This window comes from Pristiophorus japonicus, chromosome 7 (genome assembly GCF_044704955.1).
Source record: "Pristiophorus japonicus isolate sPriJap1 chromosome 7, sPriJap1.hap1, whole genome shotgun sequence".
NCBI classification, from domain to species: domain Eukaryota; kingdom Metazoa; phylum Chordata; class Chondrichthyes; family Pristiophoridae; genus Pristiophorus; species Pristiophorus japonicus.
Genome location: NC_091983.1, coordinates 157,648,554 through 157,663,686, shown reverse-complemented (window position 1 = coordinate 157,663,686; position 15,133 = coordinate 157,648,554). Strand labels below are relative to the sequence as shown.

Sequence of the window (15,133 nt, the reverse complement as noted above, 5' to 3'; positions counted from 1 at the left end):
TAAGGTGGATGAATTAACTGCGCAGATAGCTGTTAACGGATATGATGTAATTGGAATTACGGAGACATGGCTCCAGGGTGACCAAGGCTGGGAACTCAACATCCAGGTATTCAATATTCAGGAAGGAAAGACAGAAAGGAAAAGGAGGTGGGGTAGCGTTGCTGGTTAAAGAGGAGATTAATACAATAGTAAGGAAGGACATTAGCTTGGATGATGTGGAATCTGTATGGGTAGAGCTGTGGAACACCAAAGGGCAGAAAACACTAGTGGGAGTTGTGTACAGACCACCAAACAGTAGTAGTGAGGTTGGGGATGGCATCAAACAGGAAATTAGGGATGCGTGCAATAAAGGTACGGCAGTTATCATGGGTGACTTTAATCTACATATAGATTGGGCTAACCAAACTGGTAACAATACAGTGGAGGAGGATTTCCTGGAGTGTATAAGGGATGGTTTTCTAGACCAATATGTCATGGAACCAAGTAGAGAGCTGGCCATCTACAGTGTTGTGTAATGAGAGAGGATTAATTAGCAATCTTGTTGTGCGAGGCCATTTGGAGAAGAGTGACCATAATATTGTAGAACTCTTTATTAAGATGGAGAGTGAGAAAGTTAATTCAGAGACTAGGGTTCTGAACTTAAAGAAAGATAACTTCGATGGTATGAGACGTGAATTGGCTAGGATAGACTGGCAAATGTTACATAAAGGGTTGACGGTGGAGAGGCAATGGCAGACAATTAAAGATCACATGGATGAACTTCAACAATTGTATATCCCTGTCTGGCATAAAAGTAAAATGGGGAAGGTGGCTCAACTGTGGCTAACAAGGGAAATTAGGGATAGTGTTAAATCCAAGGAAGAGGCATATAACTTGGCCAGAAAAAGCAGCAAACCTGAGGACTGGGAGAAATTTAGAATTCAGCAGAGGAGGATAAAGGGTATAATTAGGAGGGGGAAAACTGAGTCGGAGAGTAAGCTTGCAGGGAACATAAAAACTGACTGCAAAAGCTTCTATAGATATGTGAAGAGAAAAAGATTAGTGAAGACAAATCTAGGTCCCTTACAGTCAGAATCAGGTGAATTGATAATGGGGAACAAAGAAATGGCAGACCAAATGAACAAATACTTTGGTTCTGTCTTCACTAAGGAAGACACAAATAACCTTCCGGAAATACTCGGCAACCGAGGGACTAGCGAGAAGGAGGAACTGAAGGAAATCCTTATTAGTCAGGAAATTGTGATAGAGAAATTGATGGTATTGAAGGCCAATAAATCCCCAGGGCCTGATAGTCTGCATACCAGAGTACTTAAGAAAGTGGCCCTAGAAATAGTGGATGCATTGGTGGTCATTTTCCAACTTTCTATAGACTTTGGATCAGTTCCTTTGGATTGGAGGGTAGCTAATGTAACACCACTTTTTAAAAAAGGAGGGAGAGAGATAACAGGGAATTATAGACTGGTTAGCCTGACACCGGTAGTGGGGAAAATGTTGGAATCAATTATTAAAGATGTAATAGCAGCGCATTTGGAAAGCAGTGACAGAATTGGTCCAAGTCAGCATGGATTTATGAAAGGGAAATCATGCTTGACAAATCTTCTAGAATTTTTTGAGAATGTAACCTGTAGAGTAGACAAGGGAGAACCAATGGATGAGGTGTATTTGCACTTTCAAAAGGCTTTTGACCAGGTCCCACACAAAAGATTATTGTGCAAAATTAAAGCACATGGTATTGGGGGTAATGTATCGACGTAGATAGTGAACTGGTTGGCAGACAGGAAGCCAAGAGTAGGAATAAACGGGTCCTGTTCAGAATGGCAGGCAGTGACTAGTGGAGTACCGCAAGGTTCAGTGCTGGGACTCCAGCTATTTACAATATACATTAATGATTTAGACGAAGGAATTGAATGTAATATCTCCAAGTTTGCAGATGACACTAAGCTGGGTGGCATTGTGAGCAGTAAGGAGGAGGCTAAGAGGCTGCAGTGTGACTTGGACAGGTTAGGTGAGTGGGCAAATGCATGGCAGGTGCAGTATAATGTGGATAAATGTGAGGTTATCCACTTTGGTGGCAAAAACAGAAAGGCAGAATATTATCTGAATGGTGACAAATTAGGAAAAGGGGAGGTGCAATGAGACCTGGGTGTCATGGTACATCAGTCATTGAAAGTTGGCATGCAGGTACAGCAGGCGGTGAAGAAGCCAAATGGCATGTTGGCCTTCATAGCGAGAGGATTTGAGTATAAAAGCAGGGAGGTCTTACTGCAGTTGTACAGGGCATTGGTGAGGCTCTGAATATTGTGTACGGTTTTGGTCTCCTAATCTGCGAAAGGACATTCTTGCTATTGAGGGAGTGCAGTGAAGGTTCACCAGACTGATTCCCGGGATGGCAGGACTGACATGAAGAAAGACTGGATCAACTAGGCTTATAATCACTGGAATTTAGAAGAATGAGAGGGGATCTCATAGAAACATATAAAATTCTGACAGGATTGGACAGGTTAGATGCAGGAAGAATGTTCCCGATGTTGCGGAAGTCCAGAACTAGGGATCACAGTCTCAGGATAAGCCATATAGGACCGAGATGAGGAGAAACTTCTTCACTCTGAGAATTGTGAACCTGTGGAATTCTCTACCACAGAAAGTTGTTGAGGCCAGTTCGTTCGATATATTCAAAAGGGAGTTAGATGCGTCCCTTACGGCTAAAGGGATCAAGGGGTATGGAGAGACAGCAGGAATGGGGTACTGAAGTTGCATGATCAGCCATGATCATATTGAATGGTGGTGCAGGCTCGAATGGCCAAATGGCCTACTCCTGAACCTATTTTCTATGTTTCTATGATCATGAGGTTTATGAGAAACATAATTCAGATTTTCGAATGATTGAAAACATTTAATAATATAGATATAGCCATGTTGTTAACTTAGATCATAATTGTGGATGAGTTAAAATTTTGAAAATTTTAAATGTGACTAGAGTAAGTATCGCTTCTCCTCAAAATAATGATGTATGGAATATGCTGACCTAAAGCCGATATAATTTTGTTGAATAGCTCCTTTTAATAAAAAGAGCCGAATAAACATCTGTCCAAGACTAGAATTGAAGGTTATAAAGATTAGGACAGACAAAAATGACCAAATACCATATGGAATGAGATGCAGGGGTGATAGATTTGTCACCTGGGGAATGCAACTGGTCAGAGTTGTAAGCGTAGACTTTATGGTTGAGTTTATATTTTGAAGTTTTGTTTGATAACCCTTAATAGGTAACGGGAAGAAATTTCAAAGTTTTAAATTCTTGGATGTTTGCCCATATTGCTTGCATATTATTCATAAATGACATCATAGAAGTTGCACTGCTATTCTCAAGTTCTTCTGGGGTCCAAATCTTTGATATCAGTTCACTGTGCCTTTCCTCTGCCTTTGCTTAGCAGGCTAACAGTGAATGATTTGGAAAGAGTTAATTTTTGCTTAAATGGCAACTGCTCTGCAAAGAGCATAAGTATAACAGGCCAAGCAGCCTTTTTTTATTGTACATTTATATTTTTAAAGTAATTAATGCTATTATTTTGAAAGGAATTAGTTGTGGTTATAAGGATTAAATATAAATAATCAAATATTCTGACCCTTTAAAATGTATTTGAAATGTACTTATATTTGGGGGGTATTCCCATTCATACTTATGGGAATTCTGTACATATGATATCCCCATAGGTATGCATGGGGATCCCACTGTTTTCATTGGTTGGGAACCACATGCGACCCTGGAATATGTGGGCCTCTACGTGGGCCTACGTGTAGAGGCCCAGGATCGTAAGTCTCTGAACTTCCGGGACCATCAGGTAAGTGCATAGATTTTTTGAAGGTCAGAGGCATCTGCTCGCGGAGAACCTCTGACAGCAATTTCTGACGCACAATTTTTGGGGGCTATGCTTGCAATGGTAACCTACAGTTAAGACTGAACCTGATAAGTCTTTCAATCTGTCCTCCAATTCCAGTGCACATCTAGTGCATTTCTGCATTTCAAATTGGTTGCAGCATCAAGTAAATCCATCTCTGGGCTATGTTTCATGCTGAGATCAACCCTTTAATGATAATACCATAGAGATGCCACCTGTGGACTGCCATTGATCAGGCTTTAACAGTGTCGGATGTAATGTTAAGTTGATGACCTTTGCAAATGATGGTATAATTTAAAATATTTGTTGTCTTTATATGGTTAAATTAAATAAATTAGGGAGGGTCAATATTGATTCAGATTAAATATGCTCAATGGAAGTCGAAGTGAGCTTTTAACAATTGCGTCTGTCTTTGAAGTGCTCACTGCTGATACTTGATTCAAAAAGTAGAAGAGTGTTATAGCTAACAGCACTCGCATCCATTATGCTGGCAAGCTGAAAATTCATTTTCCCAGTCATGAAGATTAAACTCTGATTGTACTGATAGTGACAAAATGAATTTCTTCACTTGCCATATGTTTGTTTTCTGTCCCTGCCTCTAAATTTGATTTAATCTGTGATCTGTACCGTAATGGTAAAGGCATACTGGAGATTACAGGATAGTTGGGATTTTCTCTAGGCCATGCGGCAACATGGTAATCACTGTGATTTTAACCCCTCCCTAAGCCGCTGTGGCTTACCCACCAGATAAAGTTAAATGAAAAAAAAAATTGGAAGCAGAACAGGCTATTCAAGGTATGTTTTTTTACTTTCCTTCGTGGGGCCATGAGCAAACCATAAAATCTAGTCTTTCCCGTCCCAGAATCCCCCTCTTCTTCAGTACTTCGAGATCCCCATGGAATTATTCCAACGTACACCTGGCTGGCCTCCCTCGTAAACTTGAGGTCATCCAAAACTTGGCTGCCCGTGTCCTAACTTGCACCAATTCCCGTTCACCCATCACCCCTGTACTCGCTGACCTACATTGGCTCCCGGTTTAGCAACACCTTGTTTTCAAAATTCTCATACTTGTTTTCAAATCCTTCCTTGGCCTCACCCCTCCCCATCTTTGTAATCTTCTCCAGCCCCACAACCTCACGGGATAACTGTGCTCCTCGAATTCTACCCTCCTGAGTATTATGTATGTATATGTATGTAAACCTCACCAAAATATAAGACTTGCCATTAGGGGGCACACCTGTGGGAGACCTAAGGGTCACCTGGGGCAAGCACCATGCTGCTCCTACACTCTGGAGTCTGAATAAAAAGACCAAGGTCACAACAGTTTGAGCTTGCAATACAGTCCTGTGGCTTTATTCTGAACATAATAAATTGGCGACGAGTAATGGATCACGAACTTTCACGTGGTAATGGCTGCCGTTAGTATTCTTGAGAGATTTGTTGAGGGTGATGATTGGGAAGCTTCATTGAGCACCTCGACCAGTACTTCGTGACCAATGAACTGAACAAGGCTGAGACGGCGATCAAGCGCAGGGCGATCCTCCTCACCGTATGTGGGTCTTCGATATATGGCCTCCTCAAAAGTTTGCTGGCACCGATCAAACCAGCGGACAAGTCTTACACAGATCTGCGTACGCCAGTTAGGGAACACCTCAAGCCAAAGGAGAGCATCTTGATCGCTTTTACATGCACCATCGCTCCGAGGGCCAGAACATGGCGAGTTTTGTCGCCGACCTAAGATGCCTTGCGGGACAGTGCGAATTTGCAGGATCCTTGGGAGAAATGTTGCGAGACTTTTTCGTACTTGGAATAGGCCACGAGGTCATTCTTCGCAAACTGCTGTCTGCTGAATCCCTAGATCTGAGCAAGGCCATCACGATAGCCCAAGCCTTCATATCCACGAGCGATAACACGAAACAGATATCTTTACAGAATCAAAGCTCACCGGCATGTACTGGGCATAAAATAATGTTTTCAGTAGGCAGAATGGTACAGGGCAGGGCCCACAAGACTGCAGAGGCCAGACCTAGGCCTAGAGTGACTCAGAGTCCGCCGTGGGGCGTGAATGCGTATCCATTAGCACCATGTTGGCGCTGCGGGGGCAGTCACAGAGCTCATCAATGTAGTTTCAAGCCTAATGTGTACAAGGGCTGTGGAACAATGGGCGCCTCCAGCGAATGTGCAAATGACCTCTGACTCACCACGTGGCAGAGTCAGGAGAGGACGACCGATCCAGCGAGGATCACGCTGAGCGAGCAGGAGAGGTGACTCAACCTGAGGATGAAGAAGAAGTATATGGGATACACACCTTCACCACCAAAAGCCCTCCAATAATGTGAAAAGTTTATCTTAACGGCACTCCAGTCTCCATGGAATTAGACGTGGGGTTGAGTCAATCAGTTATGAGCCAGAAGGCATTCGAGAGGTTGTGGGGTGATGAAGCACAGCGACCCAAGCTGATCCCGATTCAGGCAAAACTGCGCACCAAGGAACTGATACCAGTTATTGGTAGTGCGGACATAAGAGTATTCTATAAGGGAGTGGTGCACGATTTACCACTGTGGATTGTTTCAGTTGATGGGCCAACACTGTTTGGTAGAAGGTGGATGGGGAAGATTCAATGGAACTGGGAAGACCTCTGCGTATCTTCGCCAGCGAACGACGTCTCCCTCGCTCAAAGGCTGAGCAAGCTCCCATCTTCAGCTGAACCAGGCATCGAAGTGCAGATCCATTTGCAGATCCTCGAAGCACAGGCCACTCATCACGACCACGAGGAGGTAAAGATCAACCGAGCAGCGCTGCAGGCACCGTACCCACCACCCAAAGCCGACGACCTCTTTGTGACAATGGAAGAGGCTCCAGGACGACCATGCAGAGTGGGACTCCAGCCGAAACGATCCGAATGCATCTTCCCGATGCCAGAGGCCAAATCCCTGACGAGGAAGATCGCGGCAGTTGGCATCACAGACACGGACGAGAGGGCGTCCAGACCACAGGACGAGAGTGCGTCCAGACCACGGGAGGTCGCCACAATGGAATGGAGGAATGTGTCGCCCAGCAAGGAAGATGACTGGGTTTGGGGCAAAGTTAAAGGGGCGGCCGCGGATGAGGCCAGGATCCCACTACGTTCCAATAAGTTGTTTGCACTATGCAACCCATGTGAGCGGTCTTTCGCGGCCAATGATGTACTATCATATGGGGTCAGGGAGACCTTATAACAAGCCAAAGTAGCGGGTGAACCCCAACCAGTTGTATATGTATCTAACAAAGTATTCGTAGCAAGTGATGTGTTACCGCACGGGGTCAGGAGTGTTGTGCAGCAAGCCAATGCAGCGGGCGAGCCCCAAACGGTTGAACATGTATCCAATAAGTTAACCAAGGCAGCAGCCTGTATTCACGGGATAAAAGAGACGTGTTCCAATATTTGCTCGAGTCAGACAAGCTGCCTTTCTCACAGTTTTGGGAGAGCAGGGGCACCATTATCGATGCGTTATTTCGAGAATATCTAACACTGTCTCTGCACTGTAACATGATCCTCCACGGACCAGGCACTGAGAACGGTACTAATGTCCTCAGTTGGCTACAGTTGCCCACCACCAGGGTCGAAGTGGTGCAGCCTGCAGATCCACTCGTGGTCGTGGAAGTGCTGGAAAGCAAGGGATCAACCGTAACGGCTTCCCAGTTTAGGACCTGGACCAGCCATGATCCCACGTTACTGCCTGCCAAAAGTGAACTGCTAGATGGGATGTTACATAGAAACATAAACATAGAAACATAGAAAATAGGTGCAGGAGTAGGCCATTTGGCCCTTCAAGCCTGCACCACCATTCAATAAGATCATGGCTGATCATTCACCTCAGTACCCCTTTCCGGCTTTTTCTCCATACCCCTTGATCCCCTTAGCCGTAAGGGCCATATCTAACTCCCTCTTGAATATATCCAATGAACTGGCATCAACAACTCTCTGCGGCAGGGAATTCCACAGGTTAACAACTCTCTGAGTGAAGAAGTTTCTCCTCATCTCAATCCTAAATGGCCAACCCCTTATGCTAAGACTATGTCCCCTGGTTCTGGACTTCCCCAACATTGGGAACATTTTTCCCGCATCTAACCTGTCCAGTCCCCTCAGAATCTTATATGTTTCCATGCGATCTCCTCTCATCCTTCTAAACTCCAGTGAATACAGGCCCAGTCAATCCAGTCTTTCCTCATATGAGTCTTTCCCAGCCATCCCGGGAATCAGTCTGGTGAACCTTCGCTGCACTTCCTTAATAGCAAGAACGTCCTTCCTCAGATTAGGAGACCAAAACTGAACACAATATTCCAGATGAGGCCTCACTAAGGCCCTGTACAACTGCTGTAAGACCTCCCTGCTCCTATACTCAAATCTCCTAGCTATGAAGGCCAACATGCCATTTGCCTTCTTTACCACCTGCTGTACCTATCCGTCACAAAGATGAAAGGCCCATCCCAATGTTGCAAAGCAAGGCAGGACGGCTACACACAGTCGGTCGTCTGGGGCCCCCATACTATGGCCTAGGATCCACGGGGACCACGAGGCCTCCCACCACTACTGAAAGTCTCAAGGCCATTGCGGCCATCCTGGGCTTGCTAGATCTTAGAGTCAGCGACAATAATCCAGAGCAGGTAGCCCAAATCACAAAGCCAAGCACCACGCGTGTCACGGTAGACTCCCTACAGACCCAGTTATCCCGGGTGCTACACAGTCACCAAATAGAATCGCTCAGAACTGAGCCGTCCGTATGCTATCAGCAGGAAATGTACATGATCGCACGGCCCCGCCACGCGACATCAGAATAAGTGATGTAGACCAAGTTCAAGGCCCAGTTGGGTCACTAGCTCTGTATTAGCCAAGTGTGTGAATGGAGTATGTGTGATAAAAATGGAGCGTTTGATTGTGAAACCGTACTGGGTTAATGCATAAAGCATTTGGTCCAGACCAAACTGCGAACTATAGATAACCAGGAACCACTGTGAAAGGCCCCCAGCGACCCACTAACACAATCGACCTCGCCGTCAACCACGAGAATAAACCCACCACGTCAGGACTTCAATCCAGGCGATCGACCCGGGGACGCAGGGCGCCAGATCACCTCAACTTGCAAATACCTTGTACATAAGACTTTGGCGGGGGAATGATGTTATGTATGTATGTAAACCTCACCAAATTGTAAGACTTGCCACTAGGGGGCACACCTGTGGGAGACCTATGGGTCACCTGTGCACACTGGGGCAAGCAGGTATAAAAGGTGATTCACCATACTGCTCCTGCACTCTGGAGTCTGAATAAAGAGACCAAAGTCACAACAGTTTGAGCTTGCAAAACAACCCTGTGGATTTATTCTGAACATAACAATACTACATTAGCACAATTCAGTTATAAAATAGGATTATATTCAGCTTTAAACTATTTAATTTGGGTTACGCAACCTTTTAAAATGTACAGTATTCAATACAGGTCATGAAATCAACTCACAGAAAGAATTTTAATCCATTCCCAGCAATCTACTGCTAAATATCGAGGCAACACTTTGGACTAAGGTGCTTCCATAACCCTCACATATCCATACATGCAATCATGAAACTCCACTAAATAAAAGTTTGTCATTTGAATCACTCATCCGATGTCGTGAAGCATATCAGCATCCTACAGGAAATCCAATATGTCATTACCTGTGATCAGTAATAATTATTAGTCTTTGCTATCGTAACCGTCAGGGGAGATGGATTGTGGTCTCGCAGGGGCACAGCAAGGTAAGTTTAAAAATATATTTTTTGGTTTCCTTGTGGGCCAGGAGGAGCAGGAGGACTCCTCAAGGCCTTACAACACAGCCTTCCCCACCCCCATGCCATCCCGAATGCATCCAGAGCCCTCTCCCCAATCGCCTGCGGCGATCTCCCCTAGAGCCACCTTGGCACCCAGCCCTGACCCGCCCCCCCTACAGAACCACCCCTCAAATGGTCAGTACCGGCTCCCACGGGTCCCCGGCTGCCGCAGCTTGCCGCCAAATTCCTGCTCCTGCCCACTGGTCAGGAAGTGGATCTGGCCAGGTTTAGACGGGACTCTGTGAAGATTGAATCAAATGAGGCCCAGTCATGAAGAAACAGCTGGGTCTCCCACATCCCCGAATGTGCTGCTTGCTACCGGGCTCACGTGCACCATACCCACGTCCCACCCTTTTAAAACCGGGGCCACTATTACTATTGCTGTATAGATTTTCTGCGATGTCGGTGGGAAATCTATCTGCTTGTCAGCAGCAACAGAGAAGCTATGAGACTCTCTAAGCGGTTCCATAATTTCACGCACATGTAATTATAAAAGAGAAAAAGCAAAATGTGGTAATAGCCTTGAAAACCCAAATTAAAGCATTAGATTTGAAACATGCCAAATGTCTTAATACCCTTTGACTAAAAGCATTAACAGCTCGGAATGAGTGCAGGATAACACCGCACTCCCTAAGAAGTTGGAATTTGCTTTTTTGCATATGTTTAAACACAGAGAAACGGTTAGCATGCCACATTAGGAAAGTCCCCTCGGGTAAACTCATTACAAATCTAAATCTTCTTAACAAAAAATTTGTAAAGCTCGGCATTATATATATGTATATAAATGGATTCTGAGATTTTGTTTTACAAAATTATAATCTAAATTATTGCCAAACATATTGGAAAAATTAAAGAAGTAGATTAATTCTTCAAAAAGTATGGTTATTAATATGGCTCCACACAAATCTTCTGGGCTGAGGTGGTTTCCATCACGATTTTATAGGACATTGGATCAGCTTTTATTAATGACATTTAATGAACACTGTGAAAAAGGACACTTTCCAGGTATGTTTGACCAAGGAATTATTACTGAAATTTAAAACAAAGATACTTTAAAGTTTGCACTGAGATATCCATATGCCTCATCAATACAGATTTGAAATTTATTTTAAAATCCTGTCCAAATGTTGGGAGAAGATACTTTGCAGCCTGACCGCTTCGAAAGTTCTGAGGATTATCTTTAGACGTATTAGTTTACAGAGAATCATTGCATACGACAGCTGTGTTCTTGCTAAATCCTGAAAAGGTAAAGGAATAAAGTTTAAGTATTGGATAAATCTTGACTAAATTATGCTTTTCCAAATGTCCTGCTACTGCTTTCTTAATAATGGGCTCCAGCATTTTCCCAACAACAGATGTTAGGCTAATTGGTCTATAGCTTCCTGCTTTCTGTCTGCCTCCTTTTTTAAATAGGGGCGTTACATTTGCGGTTTTCCAATCCTGTGGATTTATTCTGAACATAACACTGAGCATCCCTGATAATCACTCAACCAGTGGCGGCTGTGCCTTCTGTGCCTAGGCCCTAAGCTCTGGAATTCCCTGCCTAAACCTCTCTGCCTCACTACCTCTTTTTCCTCCTTTAAGAAGCTCTTTTAAACCTACTTCTTTGACCAAGCTTTTGGTCATCTGCCCTAATTTCTCCTTATGTGGCTCGGTGTCAATTTTCTTTGTCTTATAATAGTCTTGTGAAGCGCTTTGGGGCATTTTATTATGTTTAAAGGCGCTATATAAATACAAGTTGTACTTGTTAGAATCCGGATCTCCACATACACTTGAGCACTAGTGGGCCACCCAAATTTCCGCAGGATTGCAACCGTTCCATTCCAGATGGGAAGTAGGTTGGCATCATTCTAATGAGGACCAGCAGTTAAAATTCTGCTACAGATGGGAGAGAATGTAAGCGAAACCAGAAAGTTTCCCATCGTTAAACCCGCACCCCTCCCCCTCCCCAATAAATCTATTCTTAGCCTCCACTTGGGAATGGCAGTGAGATTCAGGTGGATGGAATTGGGTGCCTTTGTGCGTCCTGTTCACGCCCTTGGCCAAGGTGCAAATGGCGTTGTGACTGGGTGCGATGATAAAATCGACTCCCCCTGTATTCGGCGGGAATTTAGTGGTGGCGCTGTGGCATTGTGCCCCTATCTCCTTCGCCCAGATTTTGTGACGTTATCGCTGTGTGCATGCCCCGATAGCTCCACAGACCCAAAATTGGCTTCTGCTCCCTGCAGCAGCGCCAGGCAAAAACACTGACAGTTGCAGGAGGTGTGCATTGGGCATTACCGGCCGCTTCGGAGGGTGGCTGACGAAAATTTTAAACAAGTACTTTTTCTCTTGCAGCGTTTTTTGCGGATTCCTGCCCACGTTTGATCAGCCCGGCACTTTGCTTGAGTGCTGGGCTGACCGCGCAGGATCGCGGATGCTGTCATGTTCCAGGTAAGTTGGTTTTCCTTTGCAGAGCCTGCAGCGATGGCCCCTCCCTTTATGGGAGGGAAGGAACCCTTGAATGCGGCAGCGCTGCACGGCACAGTGTGCAGTGCTGCTGAATTCACCATCCTGCCGACGGCCGATTGCCCGCCAAGAAAAGCTAAATCAAGCAGTTCACTTCCTTCTTAGAGTGCAAATGCCAAATTTTTTAAAAGCTTGAAGAATTAGCACCTGTGGGACGATACCCAATTTCAGTCCCTTGTATCGTGCCATTTATTTTATAATACGGTAGAAATGCTGAGATAAATGAACGTCAATCAGCTGTTGTAATGTAGCTATCAAGTTCTAAGGGTGGAGTGGTCCTCTCTGATTTAACATTTACATCTAGCAGCTTTTCCAAAATTAGTATTTTGGTTTTAAATGTACTTTTGCTGTTATTACTGCCAACCGGAATCTTCACTAAATTAATTAGATATAATGCATTGCCATCCAAGTAGTAAATCTCTACTTAAATAATTTATTAAGGAGCAAACTGTCTACAATCAGCCTAATTATTTTGCATAACTTTATATAGTAAGTGTGTGAAATTAGGACACATTTGAAATAGAATTTAATATCTTCTTTCTGTTTGGTGAATATTTCTTCATAAATCTGTCAAACTTACTCTGGTACATATCAAAGGCCTATGATTTAGAAAACCATTGGGATTTAAAGTGCTTAAGCAGTCTTTGGTTTTTACAGTCTCGCTACAATGATTATATGATAGTTTACTTGAAGGCATTGTGACAATTATGATCTAAATAAAAATTGCACTCCATCCAACTATTTAGTGAATGACCTGGCACTACGTATACCACACATAGGGCTCAATTTTGCCCAACCCCTTTTTTCGGCGCACGCGCTGGAAACGGCACCGGAAAAAAGTCACCCCATTCTGGCCGCTCTTCCGAGTCCCCGGAATCCCAGCGTGGCGTGCGTTGTGAAGTGGGGTGCGGAGCAACAGGCCAGCGCCGAAAACAGTGCCGGCACCTGCATGCATGCGCAGTGAAGTCTGTGCGCATGCTCCTGCCCTCCCAGCGTATCGTGCGGTCTGTGAGCAGGACCCGATGCTTGCAGCCCCTTTCCCCGGCTGAAGGGATGCCCCGATCTCGCCACACTCTATCCCCGGCTGAGTGGCCTCCCGCACCGGCCGAGTTGCCGGGCCGAGGTAGGACTTCAGTTTTATTTTTTATTCATTGATGGTTGTGTGCTTGAGAGTTTTGATTTGCGGGGGGGAGCAAGAAAGTTTTTTTGTGGGGGGGGGAGAAAGAGTGTTTTGGGGCGAGGGCGGGGGAGAAAGAGTGTTTTGGGGCGGGGGGGAGAAAGAGTGTTTTGCGGGGGTGGGGGGGAGAGAAAGAATGTTTTTTTGTGGGGGGGAGAAAGAGTGTTTTGATGGGGGGGGGGAAAGAGTGTTTTGCGGGGGTGGGGGGGAGAGAAAGAATGTTTTGATGGGGGGGTGCGGGGGAGAAAGAGTGTTTTGATGGGGGGGGGACTTTAAAAAAAAAACGATTCTGGCATAAAGGACTTCTATTTTTTATTTGTTATTGATTGATTGCTTATTACTTTTTGTGGTTTGTTTAATGCTTTGTAAGTCTTGGTGCAGGTCCTCAGCTTCCTTCTATTTTTTATTTGTTATTGAATGCTTATTTTTGTGCTTTATTTAATGCTTTGTAAGTCTTGGTGCTTTAAATGTGCCGATTTCTTAACCGCCCGCAAGGTTTTTCAGAGCTGGTCACATACGCTGACCTAAGTCGATTTGGAGTAAGTTTTAGCTGGCCAAAGTGGCATAAATGGCCAAAACTGGTGTAAGTGTCTTGGAACACCCCCTTTTGAAAAAAAAGAATGAACTAAAAAAAATCGAACCTAACTGACTTACTCGGGAGCAAAGTTTTGCAGGAAAATGGCATTTTTTAACTTACGCCTGAAAAAACAACTTACTCCAAAAAAACTGATGCAAGTCATGGCCAAAATTGGGCCCATAGAAAGAAACGAGAAGTCAAAGGACAAACACGTGGCAGAGAACAGTCCAAAAAGTACAGGATACAGGGCACCAATGCGTCTGATTATTTTAATTTAATTTTGAAATGGTTTTGGCATTTAACAAAAAAAGTATGAAAAACAAATAGTAAACACATATTTTTACTTTAAAGATTTTTTAAAAACTGAGCATTCAGTATGATTATTTCTGCCAAAAAATCATTTATATTATTTGAAGTAAATCTTTGGGAGGAGTGATCAGTAAAAGGATCCACTGAGTCAGCCTCTGAGAGGAAGGGCATATCAGTCATGGTGGCATTGAGGCTGCCTCAATGGTCCTATTGGGTTAGTTGTCAGAGAACTCAAAAGTTAATATGCTTTGATTATGGTTTGGAGGAGGTTGGCATACTGGTGCATTTATCAGATTCATGAAAGATGGAGCCTTTTGACAAACATTGCCAGCTAACTTGTTCAGAGGATGGAGTCTCACTGTATAATTAGTTAAAGAGACTTTTTGCAGTGACAGACATTTTTAATATCCTGAGGCCTCCATTTCTGGGGTTGAGAGGGCAACCTCTGATCCCAGTAACTGAGGTCTTCCTTTATGTTTTATAGGTATAAAATGTAACGCACAACTTCTTTCATTTTACATGAAGGGCCTGTTGAATTCTATAAGTCGGACAGTGTTCCTCAGGCTTTCTCATTTGTTAAATGTGTTATGCTGATATATATGGAAAGACCTACCTTGGTGTAAGTGCTGACTATTACTTCCTTTCTCATCCTCCCCTAATGGCTCATTAATTACATTAATTACCTCAGTGAAATCTGCTCTGAGAAATCAGCCATGGTCTGGGATGCAGATGAATCATTTATTGAAAAATTAAGAAAAAGGCAGGAGGAAGTAGGAGCCCCCCTCTGTGTGGAAGTTGTAAGAGTAGGTGGGGTGT

General features: G+C 44.2%; 1 protein-coding gene across 1 annotated transcript in view; it reads left to right on the top strand.

The window, feature by feature from the left end:
- LOC139266646 (fibrocystin-like) overlaps window positions 1-15,133 on the top strand; it is a 630,313-nt gene that overhangs the window by 480,925 nt on the left and 134,255 nt on the right. Inside the window, 1 exon segment of the mRNA XM_070884234.1 lies at window positions 3,715-3,842. Coding sequence (XP_070740335.1) covers window positions 3,715-3,842 — 128 coding nt within the window.